This window comes from Lissotriton helveticus, chromosome 6 (assembly GCF_964261635.1).
Source record: "Lissotriton helveticus chromosome 6, aLisHel1.1, whole genome shotgun sequence".
Classification (NCBI taxonomy): domain Eukaryota; kingdom Metazoa; phylum Chordata; class Amphibia; order Caudata; family Salamandridae; genus Lissotriton; species Lissotriton helveticus.
In genome coordinates, this window is record NC_136067.1 from 51412288 (window position 1) to 51428261 (window position 15974).

Sequence of the window (15974 nt, forward strand, 5' to 3'; positions counted from 1 at the left end):
TTTATTTTATGGGTTTGAGGCTTAGCACACTTATTATTTACTTATTAGCGCAAGAGATTCGCTTACAAGTTTATTAGATTCTAAATCCCAAACTACTGTAAGTCAAATGCAGAGCAAGGTGTAAGAAACACCAGTCTGGTTTTCTTTTCTTTGCAAATGTCATAGTTTCCCATGAGTATTAAAGAAATCCACCTGGGTGTGACTCCCAAAATTATTCGGGTTCTCACAACAACTGATAAAGTAGTACCTGTACAGCAATACTAAGCAATTTAATGGGAAGCTGGGTGTGGCTTGTGCACCAAACCCCTAGTCTCCTACATTTGTCTAAAGGCTCCTGGATGCTGCATACTAAGACTCTTCTTAGCAGAAATATTCCTTTGACAGCCAGGTACTCAAAATGAACTGACCACTAGCAGAGTAGTGGTTCAATAATTTAGCCCAATACAGAGTATGCCCTTCATCTGCAAATGACATTCAGGAGAGGGCAGAACCACAGGACGTCAAGGGAGGCAATTGAAGACAGTTAATAGCTTCAGTGATTATTCATAAGATTAAATATATTGTCTTACCACTCTAATTATTTTTTCATACACCCAGACCAATGATATATTTATTCGAGAGCGGACTCATTCTACCTCAGAATGTGAGGGAAAATTAAGAGTATCACAATACTACACATATACCATGTAAAAAAGAGCATACAAAATATAGGCTCTGTCCATTCTACTGGTTAATACTTTAAGCAGAAGCTATTGAGGTAGTTGGCTATTAATTTTCTATTATCCAAAACCCCGTCTTTAGTGGCAAAGAGACTGATAATTTCTCCTGATTGCACAGCAAAACAAGTAATTGTGAAGTCAGTCAGTATCACATTGCTAATGCTGGTTTGCATTTGGTATCGGCTTTGCCAATCCTTAAAATGTTATTTAGCATACCTCTAAAATGGCTTTTATAGGGAAACAGAAGTTTTGACGGACAGAACATGTCATGATAACTCTGGTTATTATTAAGGTTATCTAGGCCCTCTCTCCCCGAGCTCAGTGCCAGGTGTGGCTGCACTGATTGAACCAATCTAAAGTGTGCCATGATCAGATAGAGCAGAAGACTCAAGTTGAAAATTCTTGAGAACTTGAATCGGCTTGAAAAACTAACTAGTATAAGCAACAACGACACCAACTCTTCTAAATGGCCAGGAGCAGGAGCATTTCTTTGATTTTGAAGAAGAGGACTTACACTTGTGTGTTTTTGTAGGATGACCCTTCGAAGGGTCCCTGACAAAAGAGAGGGACGGGGTTGGGGGTCTACTTACAGGCCCAGCCATGAGTAGCTTTTTTTCCTCTCCTCTGGCTTTTAGGTACCTGGAGGTACAGAAGTCGTTCTTCCTGGGCTGGAGGACTATAAATGGAGTTGCCTAGTACAACCTGGCGGCGCTGGAAAACAATTAGTTGAGTAAAGAATTTTTGGACCCAGTCTGACGCCTAGTGATATTAATAAAATTATGACTCAATGGGAAAAATTATACATCCAAATTGAAATATCGAGCAAACGAAACTTTTGTTGGTTACAATATTACAAATTGCATTGCAGGCTATGCAAGGACAGAACAACTAGGCTTTCTATGACTATGGTTGCAGATGTTTGTTCTTGTGTCATTTGAAAATAGGTCTCCTTTTTAAGGAAGCCATTTCACTCAATGCCTTATAGCTGATGATGGGTATTTTATAAAGTGCAAACTGAGAGCCATTTATGAGTTTACGCGGTAAGACAGCATCGCAGGCCTTCCTGCTTCACTGAACTACGGCAAATGAAAAGGTCTGGAATGCGCCGTATTTATCAGATATGTCGCATTCCTGTCTTTTTCCCCGGCGCTGGCGCACAATGGGGCCACGACAAATACTTTGACCTAGGGATGCAAATGTACCACTACTCCAAAACATAAAAAAAAGAGTATTCTAAGGAGATTAAAGCTACACATGCACTACGCATATGCAGGATTTATGTGAAGACTCACATCGATTATTCAGCGCATCTGTAACCCTATTCAAAGTTTGAGACAAATAATGAAGATGAAGATGTACAGAAATACATTAAGGGGCATATTACTTCTCAAACTTTCATACAGCATAGCAAGCCACCTTGCTGCGCTGTGTGAACGGGAAAGGGTAGAAATGTGCCATACTTAACATTATATAGGAATGTGCCATTCTTAACATTATATGGCACATTGCTGTCCTTTCCTTGTGCAGGTGCACAAACTGCTGCCTAGCGCAAACGCAGGCAAGCTTGTGCCATTCTGCATTGGTGCCTGTGTTGCAGACAGGATTGTTTTTGTGCGGAAAGTTGCACCTTGATGCACAAAAGCAATCCTCTAAAGCATGTTTCTCTTTCTATGTGTGCTGCAGAGTGCAGGTCACTTAGAAAGAGGAAAAAAAAAACTAGAAGGCAAAAACATATTTCTCTTCATTATGCCTCACCTGGGGAGGCATATGATTTTGACGCATTCTCAGGTCTACTAGTAATGGTAAATCAGGGAATGCCCCAAAATCTATGGGTGGATGCCTGGAAACACCCACGCTCAACTCAAGGAGCATCACCCTGAGGCAGAGTAATGCCACGGAGTGATTTGAGCTGCACTACATTACTCTAGATATATCAAGCCATGCAGAACCTCACAAGGTGGCCTTGCGTGGTTTGATAAATCTGACTCAGCAGTTGCGTTGCCCTTACGTTTTATTGCGTGGAGCAAGAGCAACAGTAAATCTGCCCCTAAATACAGTACAAAAGTTGCATACATCATAGAACAATCTGTGGTGTTATATCTTACCTCTGTTTGCAATAGCAAATCTTCCATGGGGATGGGACCATCTTCTGGCAAACTGATTAACACTGTTTCTGATATGTTCTTTATAACAACATAAATATGCATTTCACAAATATCAGTCACCTACACAGAAAAAACAACATAGTTTAGCTTGAAAGTATGCTAAATTTAATTAAATATATATAGATAATTATAGGCATATAATATTCTTTTTAAACATATATGGAAATTAACTACCAATTTTTATCTAAAAAGGCGCAATCAAAAAGAGGTGACATGAGGTTAGCCTTAGTTTTAATCCTAGCCTGTAGTTCCCCTTCTTTTCTTTATTCTGAGACCCAGTTGTGTGGCAGAAAATTACTTTTAAAAGCTGCTAATATGGATCTCTGCATGGTTGGTAGCAGGCCTGTAGCTATAAACAGGCACATTCCCTTCTCCTGGTAACAGGTCTATATGGATTAGTTACTTACCTGTAATCCTAGTTCTCTTCCTGGGGTATACTCATCAAAGTCATAAACACTGAATAATCCCCGCCCACGTGCATGATCCCGGAGCATATAGAAATATACATATATATATATATATATGTTGGGGACCACAAGTGCCTAGCACTTCCGTGACATACATATAAACATGTATATAAATACATAAATATGTAGCCTAACATAATTCCATTAGGGCGAAATGCAAAAATTACATAAGTTATTCTTGTACAAAAAATTATCTCCCACATACACTCTGTAATAGAGAACATACACTGTAATAGTGTCATACAAGAAAACCTTTATTTTCAGAAAGGAAAAATAGGTAATAGCAGGCAGTTGGCCCATAGGCTGCATAGATGAATAAACATCACAGTACAGTAAAAAACTGACACCTTGCCTTTAAGGCTTCCAAGAACTTGGACACCGTGCCTTTAAGACCTCCAGGAGCCCCTCTGCTACCATCATACACCACAGATGACAGTTAGGTCGGTTCTTTTTTACGGTGTACTAACTTGTAGCAACCTGAGTAAAAGATGCAAACAGTACATTAATATACTATAAATGCTCGCCCAGGGAGGCGGGAGGGTTGCTTATGACTTTGATGAGTATACCCCTGGAAGAGAACTAGGATTACAGGTAAGTAACTAATCCTTCTCTTCCAGAGGATACTCATCAATAGTCATAAGCACCGAATAGAGAAGGAAGCCCATACCCACTACCTCGCGGATGAGCAAACAGTAATTAAAAACAGGAAGCAGAGCATCTTAACATGACATCAAGCAAATACATTTCTCAGTGAGGCTTGCCCAACTAGGGCATCCGCCTGTGTATCAGAATCCAAGCAGTAACGGCGGGTGAAAGTATGAACCAAGCGCCAAGTCGCTACTTTACAAATTTCTGACATAGGAACATTTCTCAGGAGGGCCGTAATAGAGGCTTTTCCCCTGGTAGAATGTGCTTTGGGTTTGCCCTGAAGAACCTTGTTAGCTAATTGGTAGGACAAAGATATGCACAAAACTATCCATCTAGAGATGGATCTTTTAGAAGCTGCTGAACCCGTATTTATGACACCATAGTTAACAAACAACCCGTCCGCCTTTCTCAAGGACTTAGTTTTGTCTAGATAAAATTTCAAAACCCTCTTGAGGTCTAAAGAATAGAGGGACATCTCCAAGGGAGTAGAAGGATTGGGAATAAAAGTGAGAAGAGTGATAGTCTGATTGATGTGGAAATCCGAGACCACCTTAGGCAGGAAACTCGGATGGGTCCTCAAAACGACCCTGTTGGCATGAAAAACAGTATAAGGCTCTCTACAACACAAGGCCTGGATCTCACTAACCCAGCGGGCATAAGTGGTGGCGACTAAAAAGGCAGTTTTCCATGATAAATGTTGCAGAGAAGCCTTGTGAATTGGCTCAAAAGGAGCATACATAAGTTTTGTAAGGACTATGTTGAGCTCCCAAGGAGGAGATGGTGATCTCACTGAGGGGTAAACCTTTTTTATCCCTTCATGGAAATCTTTAACCACTGGCATTTGGAAAAAAGAAACCCGTGTAGGAGACTTCCTGTATGCAGTGATAGCTGCTAGATGCACTTTAATCGAAGAGAACTGCAGAACAGACTTGGCCAAATGTAGTAGGTATGGCAACAGTACCTGCTCTTGACCGGATCATGAGCATTGTCCATGCACCACAAGTAGTACTGCTTCCACTTGAAAGCATAGGATTTTCTGGTGGAAGTTCTCTTGGCTTATTTCAGGACAGTCATACAGTCCGCTGGTAAGTCTAAGTGTCCGTATTGAAGGACCTCAGGAGCCATGCTGTCAATCTGAGGGATGAGAGATTGGGATGAAACTCTCTCCCCTCGTTCTTGGACAACAGATCTGGATGGCAACCTCCGGTGTGGCACCTCGGAGAATTGGAGACGGTCCGGGTAGCATCACTGACGCGGCCACTCCAGAGCTATCAGGATCATTCTGGTGTTGTTCCTGTAAAATGTGTTGATAACTGCAGGGATTAGCAGAAGTGGTGGAAAGGCATACAGTAATGTCTGAGACCAGCTTATCAAAAGGGCATTCCCTCATGATGCTGGTTGGGGAAACCTGTACGCGAAGACGGGGTATTTGGTGTTGACCGCACCTGCGAAGAGGTTGATGTCTGGTACTCCCCATTGTCGGAAGATGTCTTGCGTGACTTCGCTGTTTAGCACTCAGTCGTGCGCTTGTACGAAGTCCCTGCTTAGTGAGTCTGCTTGGACGCTCATGGAATCCGGAAGGTGAATGGCCACGATGCTGAGACCTCTTACGAGAAGCCAATTCCAAATGGTCTGTGCCTCCAGAGAGAATTCTCTACCTGGTGCCCCCCTGCTTGCTCAGATAATACATTGTTGTGGTGTTGTCTGCCTGAACCAAGAGGGAGCTGGATTGGAGAGAAGGATACAGCGACTTGAGAGCCAGGTGAACGGCTCTTAACACGAGGAAGTTGATATGGTACCCTCGTTCTGTCTACGACCAGAGACCTTGTATTCGGAGGGACCCCATGTGCGCTCCCCAACCTTGCAGGGAAGCATCCGTGACTATAGTCTGAGTGGGAATGTCCTGATGGAATGGGACTCCCTTTAGCAGGTGTGACCGCTTCATCCACCATCTGCTGGAGTCCTTGGCCGATTGAGGTAGAGTCACAAGGTGGACCCAGCGACCTGAGACTTGCATCCACTGGTCCTCCAGAGACTGCTGCAGAGGACGCATGTTCAATCTGGCATTAGGGACGATGAACACGCAAGAGGCCATGAAGCCCAACAGTGACAAAACCTGTCTGACTGTGGAATGACTTGCACTGAGGAAATCGCAACCCTTGCCTCTGATTGATGATAATCTCTCTTCCGAAGTACACAAGCTTGCTTTTGCGGTATCGAGTGAAGCGCCCAGGTAATGGATTCTCTGTGTCGTGTTGAAGACCGACTTCTTGAACTTGTAGAGGAAAGTGGAGGATTGTGCCCTCACAGTCTGTCAAAGGTAGTCCAAAAAAGAAAAAGTTCAAGCGTTCCTTAATGGTATTGCGTATGTGGTTTTTATTGATTGTTTAATATGCGAACAAAGAAGCACAGCCGACACGTGTTTCGCCCTATTGGCCTATTGGCCGTGGGCTTTTTCAAGGCAAAGTTCAGGTGTGTAGTCCTGGAAAAAACGTGATTCTCGGAATGTCCGATATTCTGTTCTGTTTGCTCCAGGACCGCAGAAACAGAATATCTGAGGTGCTGGCCACCTTCATAACTGAGGCAGAGGTATTACACATCCTCTTGCCCAGTAAATCAATATTCTTGCTGTCTTTCTTGGGAGGAACTGATGAGGAAGATGTTGCAGAGTGTGCCTTCCTGGCCGCCGCCACAATGACCGAGTCTGGTGGGGGATCATAACGTAGGAAAAGCGGGTCTTGATCCGGTGCATTGTATTTCTTGTCGATACGAGATGGTACTACGCCCACTGTGGAAGGAGTTAAGAAAGTCTGCATGGCAGGCTCTATGAGGCCTGGGACTAAAGGCAGCAGAGACCTGGTTGAAGATCGATGGTGTATAGTCTCAAAGATAATGGATGTGGAGACCGTCGGGCCAACATACTGATGTTGAGCTTTTTGGCCCCTCTGCAGAGAACGTCATTGAAGGTTCCAATGTCGTCAATCGGGAACACTCTGAATGGTGGTGTTGCAGACAGAGTTGGCGAATAGTCCTTAAACAAAGATCTGGTGGATGTGGACCCCGTTGGTGATCTTCACCGCCTCCTCTTGGGGGAAGAAGCATGATACGAGCGAGACAGTTCCCGTGACTTCGTATGGCGGTAGAATGGGGACCTTGACCTTCTCAGGGTTATTTTTGGAGAGACCCTTGATGATGTCGTTGGAGGAGGACCCCTGGAAACTCTTGGCGGCGAGTAGGTGCAAGATTAATCCGAAACAGGACTTCTATGATCAGCACCCCCTGTTATCGAAAGTCCAGTACCTTCCAGCCATCTTGGCGAAAGATTGAAAGGATGTGACTTTTTGGCTGCAACTGGACAGCCCTCTGGTGACATCTGGACAATGTTAAAGCCCGGGGATGATGATGGTCTTCTTGACGTTGAACGTCGTGACCTAAACGGTCGACCTTGCCCTCTTTGTCGCCTCCTCCGAGACAACTACAGAATTTTTGTCTCTCAACGTAGACCGATGCCTCAACGACACCGATTGTCGTCCTCCTTGGCGGCGAGATACTGAAGCTCCTCGTCTCCTCGATCTCGGACTCGACGTTGAACGCCCACGCGGGCGGACCAGAGAGATTTCGACGTCGATCGTCTCTGGCACTTCTTCAGCATCTACTTTTTTGATGGTGAACGCCTCGAGTGCGACGGAGATCTCAAGATCGTCAGTCGGTAAGCTCTTGGCACACTCTTTGCCGGCAAACCCCTCGAAGTCGACCTCCGAGAAGGCAGTGGAGTGTTCCTCGCCGTCGACGAATGTTTCGACGTCGACCAGTGCTTGTCAGGTCTCTCGGGAACAGCATACTTCGAGCCCGAAATACGTCTCGACGTTGACTTACTTATTTTTATGCGACGGAGAGTGTCATCGTCTCAACAACGAACTGTCCCTCGACGCTGATGAGTGTCTTGCCTGCTTTTTTGTCGGCGATCTTGATGCCGACAACAAGCAGTCAGGAATCTGTCTCTTTCTGGACTCTGGAGTGGTAGATCTCAGTGTTCCTGATGAGAGGAGGGTCCTTGGACGCTCTCAAGGCCATTTTTATTATGACTTTTACCTCGCACCAGCAAGTCATGGAACCTAATCCTCTCTCTGTCCCGAAGAGTCCGTTTTTAAAATTACTGACAATTATTACAAATATAAGGCTTGTGTGAAGATGGCAGGCACACGATGCACACCGAGCGTGGGTCAGATTTGGTCATCTTTTTACCACATGATGGACATTTGTGGAATAATACTGGCATTCTGACAGAAAAGGATATAGTAAAGTGTCAGAACAGATGAATAAATATCAACCAGCAGTCAAAAATGTTGAAAAATGAGAGAAAAAAACAATTTCTGACTAAAGATAATCAAAAACTGTTGTGCTCAAGCTCGAGGATCCTCACAGAAAGGAGCCAGAAAAAAGAACCGACCTAAATGTCACCTGTGGTGCATGATGGGAGCAGAAGGGCTCCTGGAGGTCTTAAAGGCACGGTGTCAAGTTCTTGGAATACTTAAAGGCACTGTGCCAGTTTTTTTACTGTACTGTGAAGTTTATTCATCTATGCAGCCTATGGGCCAACTGCCTGCTATTACCTGTTTTTTCGTTCTGAAAAGAAAGGTTTTCTTGTATGACACTATTATAATGTATGTTCTCTATTACAGAGTGTATGTGGGAGAATATTTTTTGTACAAGAATAATTTATGTAATTTTGGCATTTTGACCTATTGGAATTATGTTAGGCTGCATATTTATGTATTTTTTTTATACATGTAATTATGTATGTCGCGGAAGTGCTAGGTACTTGTGGTCCCCAACATACACATATATATGTATATTTCTATATGCTCTGGTATCCCGCAGGTGGGCGGGGATTATTCCGTGCTTATGACTATTGATGAGTATCCCCTGGAAGAGAACCACAGTTTTCTCATTATAGTAAACATTGACAAATCCCATAGGTTTGGAGCTGTTAAGTGAAAAGTGCTCCCTCATTGCTGAGTTAATATGCTTGAGCCTGTGGTAGTGTGTATTGGTGACTGAATGAACGCAAGAATGCCTCAATGTTAGAAATTGGGTTTCTGGTTGTCAGAGTATGCATCCTGTACAAGCAGGAACCACCATCCTAGTTGGGGTAAGTCAGATAGAAACTTGGAGATTACACTGTACTCACCCTCTTGTAGCTTGTCACAGAGCAGTCAGGTTAATCTAAAGAAGCAATGTGTAAAGTAGTTGTGCAACAGTTGGATGGTAGGATGCTTTAAGCATTGTTACTCCCACTTTTTGCCTGGTGTAAGTGTTTTTGATTTAGTCTGCTGTGATCCTGCTAATCAGGAACCAAGCAACGGTGCTCTCTCCCCTAAATTGGTTCTGGTAAATACTTTGGTACCTCCACAACTGGCTACTGATGTACCCTTATAAGTCCCTAAGATAGGGTATTGAGGTACCCAGGGGATAGGTACACCAGGGGTCTCCTATGGACTGCAGCATGTATTTTGCCACCCATGAGAGTTCACTTAAACCTTGACTAGGATGTATGACGTTACAACTCATACTTTTACAACGCATACCTTTACAACAAATTTTTTACAACGTAAAAACCATTACAACGCATGTTTTTACAACGCAGGTACCTTTACAACGCATACCATTACAACGTAAGTATTGGTAAGTATATATTAATTTTTTTAATTTAAATTAATTAAAATTAATATTATTTTATTTAATTTAATTTAATGTAATGTAATTTAATTTAATTTAAATTCATTAATTGATTTAATTTAAATTTTATTTTATTTTATTTTTACCCTATACCCCTGTACCCCAAAAACCCAAAACTGACCTTGAACCCTAAAAATACCCCTGTACCTCAAAAACCCAAAACTGACCATGAACCCTAAAAATACCCCTTTACCCAAAAACCCAAAACTGACCCTGAACCCTAAAAATACCCCTTTACCCAAAAACTCAAAACTGACCCTGAACCCTAAAAATACCCCTGTACCCCAAAAACCCAAAACTGACCCTGAACCCTAAAAATACCCCTTTACCCAAAAACCCAAAACTGACCCTGAACCCTTAAAATACCCTTTTACCCAAAAACCAGAAACTGACCCTGAACCCTAAAAATACCCCTTTACCCAAAAACCCAAAACTGACCCTGAACCCTAAAAATATCCCTTTACCCAAAAACTGAAAACTGACCCTGAACTCTAAAAATACCCCTTTACCCAAAAAATGAAAACTGACCCGGAACCCTAAAAATACCCCTTTACCCAAAAACTGAAAACTGACCCTGAACCCTAAAAATACCCCTTTACTCAAAAACTAAAAACTGACCCTGAACCCTAAAAATACTCCTTTACCCAAAAACTGAAAACTGACCCTTAACCCTTAAAAATACCCCTTTACCCAAAAACTGAAAACTGACCCTGAACACTTAAAAATACCCCTGTACCCAAAAACTGAAAACTGACCCTGAACCCTAAAAATACCCCTTAAAAAAAAACCAAACATATAACATTTTAAATATAATTATATACTTACCAATACTTACGTTGTAATGGTATGCGTTGTAAAGGTACCTGCGTTGTAGAAACATGCGTTGTAAATACATGCGTTGTAATGGTTTTTGCGTTGTAAAAATTTCATTGTAATGGTAGTGCATTGTAAAAGTTGCGTTGTAAAGGTTGTTTCCCCCTTGACTACATGCCTAACATTACAGCCTGTGTGAGATGGTGCTTGCACCCCTCACAACAGATGTAAGTCTCCTTATATCTGAGGTCACTGCACTAGAAAACCTATGTCACCCCTATGGTATGCCCTTCAGTCCTGAGAGCAGGGTGCTTGGTTACAAGTGTGAGGGTATCCTTGCATGAGCGGGACACCCCTACTTAATTTATTTATTTATTTATTTAATGAGTTTTTATATTGCGCTGACTTTACCCCAAGGTGTCAGGCGCTTCACAACAGGAACAGTAGTGAAACATGAGGAAAAATTACAAGTGAGCATGTTAGAAAAGCAAACGTTACATTACATAAGGCAATAGTGACAACTGTGCATGTATCAAGAGCAAACAAAATACAAGAGGTAGCAAACGATACGTTACAAGAGGAAAAAAGTGACGTGTGTATGTTACAAAAGCGTACAAGGTAGAAATAGAGGTATAATACTGCACTAAATGGCAGATACTCAAAACACAAGAACAAACGTTACGTTACATGAGGCAATGGTGGCAATTGTGCATGTATCAAAAGCAAACAAAATACAGGAGGTAGCAAATGATACATTACAAGAGGTAAAGTGACGTGTGCATGTTACAAAGGAGTACACAATACAAGTAGAAGTATAATACTGCAATAAATGGCAGACTATCAAACCACAAGAACACATTGGGAAGGCACTTCTATAGTCATGTAGAACAGAATTTCCTATAATGGTAGGACTTCCTTCAGATAATAGAGAGGGAGAGAATTACATTTGGAAGTGTCTTTGAAGGAGGAGAGCTTTGAGGTCAGTTTTGAAGGCCTGGGAAGAGGTGGTGGTCCGGAGCTGAGGTAGAAGTGAGTTCCAGATTCTCACGGCGTTGCCTGAAAAGGATTGGGCCATCGATCTTTCCTTCTTGAAAGTGGGAGGTTCAAGCAATAGATTTTCTGCATTACGTGATGGTCTAGAGCCTCCAGAGAGTTTCAGTTTATTGGGCAGGTAGCGAGGAGAGGAGGAGTGCAAGGCTTTGTGGGTGATACTGGCAGTCTTGTCAATAGATCTTGCCTCGATGGGAAGCCAACGGAGGGTCATTTCTCTAGCCTTTGTAAGTGCAGTTAGCCATTTTAAGGTAATAGTGGACATCAGATATTATGAGATGGAATGACACCCCAACACCGATTCCAGTACTGGAAGTTTGATCCCATGTACTGGGGGGCTCCTTAGTCCCTAGTTTATGATACTGAGGTACCCAGGGCATAGGTATACCAGGCGTCTCCCATGGGCTTAAGCATGTATTGTACCACCCTTGGGAGACCACTTAAACTGTGACTACAGGCCTAACATTGCAGCCTGTGTGAGGTGGTGCTTGCACCTCCCACAACAGATATACGTTTCCTTATATCTGAGGTCACTACACTTAAAACCTGTAAGCCACCCCTACGGCAGGCCTTTAAGTCCTGGAGGCAGGGTGCTTAGGTATAAGTGTGAGGGTGCCCCTGCATAACCAGGACATCCCTACAAACCCCAGAGTCGATTATCCAGGCTTTGTACGTGCAGCTAGCCATTTTAACAAATGAAGTGGACATCAGTCATCATGAGGTGCCTAACTATATAGTGGCTGCACCGAAACCGGTCATGTTTGGTAGCAAACATGTTGGAATCACACCCCAACACCAATTTCAGTACTGGAAGTATGAGCCTATGTACTGGGGGGCTCCCTTGGGTACCCTCTTGTACTCTCAGTTACAGTCTTTCAGGGTCTGACAGCAAGCTAGTGCCACAGACACGATTCTTCCCTCCAGCTGCTGAGCCAAGCTCGAGCAGGGAAAGGTACAACACTAGATTTCCTGTCCCAGGGAGGTGTGACCACCTTCTGGACAGGACTTAATGTTTTTGGCTGGGGTGGGGGCGCTTGCAAGCATCACCAGACTGCTGTGAAGGTACATTTGGTGCCATCCTTGCATACTCTAGTTTGAACCAGTTCAAGGGAGACCTTGGCTCCCGCTCTGATACAAAACTGGACAAAGGACATGGGATTATCCTCCCATCTGTCCAGTTCCTCCTCTGGGAAGGACCCTTGAGTTATCTTAACCCCTTCCTAGTTTATAACAGGGCTTACATATGAATATGTCCTCAGATTCACCATGGGACGAGACTAAAGACTGAAACCACATCACTCTTTGACCATCTGGACACTTGTACTTCGCTGTACTTTGCCTGGAACCGAGACTGCATCAAGGAGGACTCCTGCTGCTCCTGATCTTGTTGTTCTGCAACTCTTCTTCATTGTCTGTGTCTTTGCTTCATCCAGGATCTTAAACAGACCTGTGGTCATTAAGGACACCAGACGTAATCACCCTTAGAGTGAAGGAGTCACTCCTCTGCATCTGCAGGCATCGCAACAAAGCTGAACCCTCTGCTGCTCCTGATGCTTCGGGTGGACCATCTGGCCTCCAAATTTTGTCAGTAGTTCTGGCCTGCAATGCAGTATAAGATGTGGATGCAATGACCGGTGAAGTAGATCAGGAAACCACCACTTCCGGGGCCACTATGGAGCGATGAGGATCATCTTGGCTTTTGCATTGGAGAGCTTGAACAGGACTGCTGGAATCAGGGGAATCGGTAGAAAGGCGTAAAGAACTGATCCATAGGGCATTCCACAGTGTCTCTGGTTGGTAATATCTGGATGAGAAGCTGCAGCATTTTTTGTTTTCTGCTGTGGTGAAGAGGTCGACAGAAGGGGTGCCCCCCAAGCGGAAGATACTTTGAACAACTTCTTCGTGCAAAACCCACTCATGATTTTCGTCGGGAGCTCTGCTGAGAGTGTCTGCTTGAACATTCTGGACGTCTGGGAGGTAAGTTGCTGTTACCTTCAGGATACTTCCTGCCAAGAGCCAATTCCAAACTGTCTGGGCCTCTAGTGACAGGGCTCTGGACTTGGTGCCCCCCTGCTTGTTCAGGAAGTACATGGTGGTTGTATTGTCCATCTGAACAAGCAGGGTGTCAGTGGTGAATGATGGATGTAAAATCGTGAGCACCAGATGAACTGTGTGGAGCTCGAGGAGATTGATATGGTAAGACATCTCTCTCTGACACCATGAGCCTTCAATCTGGAGGTGATTCATGTAGGCTCCCCATTTGAGTTGCGAGGCATCCGTCACAATGGTCTGATAAGGGGCTTGTTGGTGAAACTACATCCCTTGGAGGAGAGTGGTTGGAGAGCACCACCATTTGAGGGACTGTGCCGCAAGTAAGGAAAGCGTGAGCCTGTTGTCCCAGCTGCCCGGCAGCTGGTCCCACTGGTCCTCTAGACACTCCTGGAGTGTCCTCAAGTAGAGGCGACCACATGTAGTGAGAAAAATGCAGGAGGCCATCGAGCAGAGAAGGGATGAGACTGACCTTACTGTTGGATAAGGCACCTTCTTGATAGTGTCACATTTCCGAAGGATTGATAAGCGCTGCTCCACTGAAGGACACACTTTTGGCAAACGGTGTCAATGGAGGCCCCCAAGTAGTGCAACGTCTCGACTGGTGTTGATGTGGACATGATGAAGTTGACATGAAGACCCAAGGGATGGAGGAGAACGCAAATCCATTTGATCTGTAGTTTGGCTTCTTGAAAGGTGGACGCCTTTATAAGACAGTCATCTAGATATGAGTAGACAAAGATTCAGTGCTTTTTTAAATGGGATGCTACTACAACCAGGCACTGGGAGAAAGTTCTGGGTGCTGACTTGAGGCCAGATAGTAGCATGGACTTCGAAAGGTTCAGCAACATAGGTTGTGGTTCTGCTCCTCCCTCGAGGCGTTACCTGTCCTCTACACGGATTTGAGGCCTGTATCCCTTGTCGGAACTGCTGGGACCAAGCCCCTTTGCACTGCGTTAACTTGCTGTTGCCCTGAGATGGATTAGTTACTTATCTGTAATCCTAGTTCTCTTCCAGGGGTATCCTCATCAAAGTCATAAGCATTAGAATATTCCCGCACATGCGCGGGACCCCGGAAACAATATATTATATGTGCCCCACATATATATACTCATATATATATATATATATATATATATATATATATATATATATATATATATATATATATAAATATATATATAAATATATAAAATATTGCAGCCAAATAAACAGTAGAGCTAAATTATGCTGTAAAGAATATCCACCATACATGAACCTCTGCATTAGAAACATGAGAAACAACACCAAAGATTGTTTAGAAACTGTTTTAATGCTTAAAAAGCAGTAGAAATTCTTATAACTCACTGAAAGCATAAAAAGCTCCCAAGCTGCATTGCAAACACACAGTCTAAAAAGACTGAAAAGCTAACCTGTAGCTGCATGCAACAAAAAACTGACACCGTGCCTTTAAGGCTCCCATGACCCCCAGCTTCCCATCATGCCCCAGGGGTGACAGTTAGGTCAGTTGTTCTTTTCGGAGACTGAAAAAAACAAGTAACAAATAGGTTAACAATATCTCCTCATTAACGAATGTCCTTTGCCCGGGGAGGCGGGAGGGTTGCTTATGACTTTGATGAGGATACCCCTGGAAGAGAACTAGGATTACAGGTAAGTAACTAATCCTTCTCTTTCAGGGGATCCTCATCAATAGAAACAGAAAAAGGAGTACAACCAGCGTGGAATCACAGATTCCTAATGGGGTGTGTGGTTGAACAAAAGTGAGAAATTCTCCTTTTGTTAAAAAAACCCTCACTCACCACCTAGTGGTGACATGCTTCATCATCGGGGTCCACCCTAATGACCTAGCGTCATCAGGGTGTGCTACAACACCTGTTTACAGTGGAGCAGGTTGTGAGTGAAGGTGCGTGAAAAAAAGGGTAAGTGTGTTAAAAATTGTCCTGGTTTAACTTGGGAAAAATAAAACTTTATTTGCAAGCAACTGGACAATGTAAAAATAGTGGCGAGATAAAGTGAGGGTAACTAAGAACCCAAGTATCTCTGTATGTGTCTGGTCTACATATTTCAACCGTGAAGGTTATAATTAAGCAGGTTTTCTTCAGGACCAAAAACCAGTTGAGTGGATGGTCTGCGTCCCCTAAAAGACCCACCCGGTCCTACTCTCTGGGACCACTGAATGGCAAAAGTGTGCCCGTGGTGTCAGGTTGCACCACAATGGGTAAGCTTAAAAAGTCAAAATACTCTCAATGGGGTAATGGTTGACATCATAGGGCAGGGGAGGTTATCCTTGTTCTAAAACGTATTAGTTTAGGTGCGAGGTCTAT

The 15974-nt window shown here is 43.6% G+C and overlaps 1 protein-coding gene across 7 annotated transcripts in view; it reads right to left on the minus strand.

Moving 5' to 3' along the window:
* Positions 1–15974, minus strand: part of DNAH8 (dynein axonemal heavy chain 8) — a 10041960-nt gene that overhangs the window by 7342027 nt on the left and 2683959 nt on the right. For all 7 annotated transcript variants that reach the window (XM_078647354.1, XM_078647353.1, XM_078647356.1 and 4 more), the window contains exon 21: positions 2825–2944. In XM_078647354.1, coding sequence (XP_078503480.1) covers positions 2825–2944 — 120 coding nt within the window. The remainder of the gene's footprint in view (positions 1–2824; positions 2945–15974) is intronic.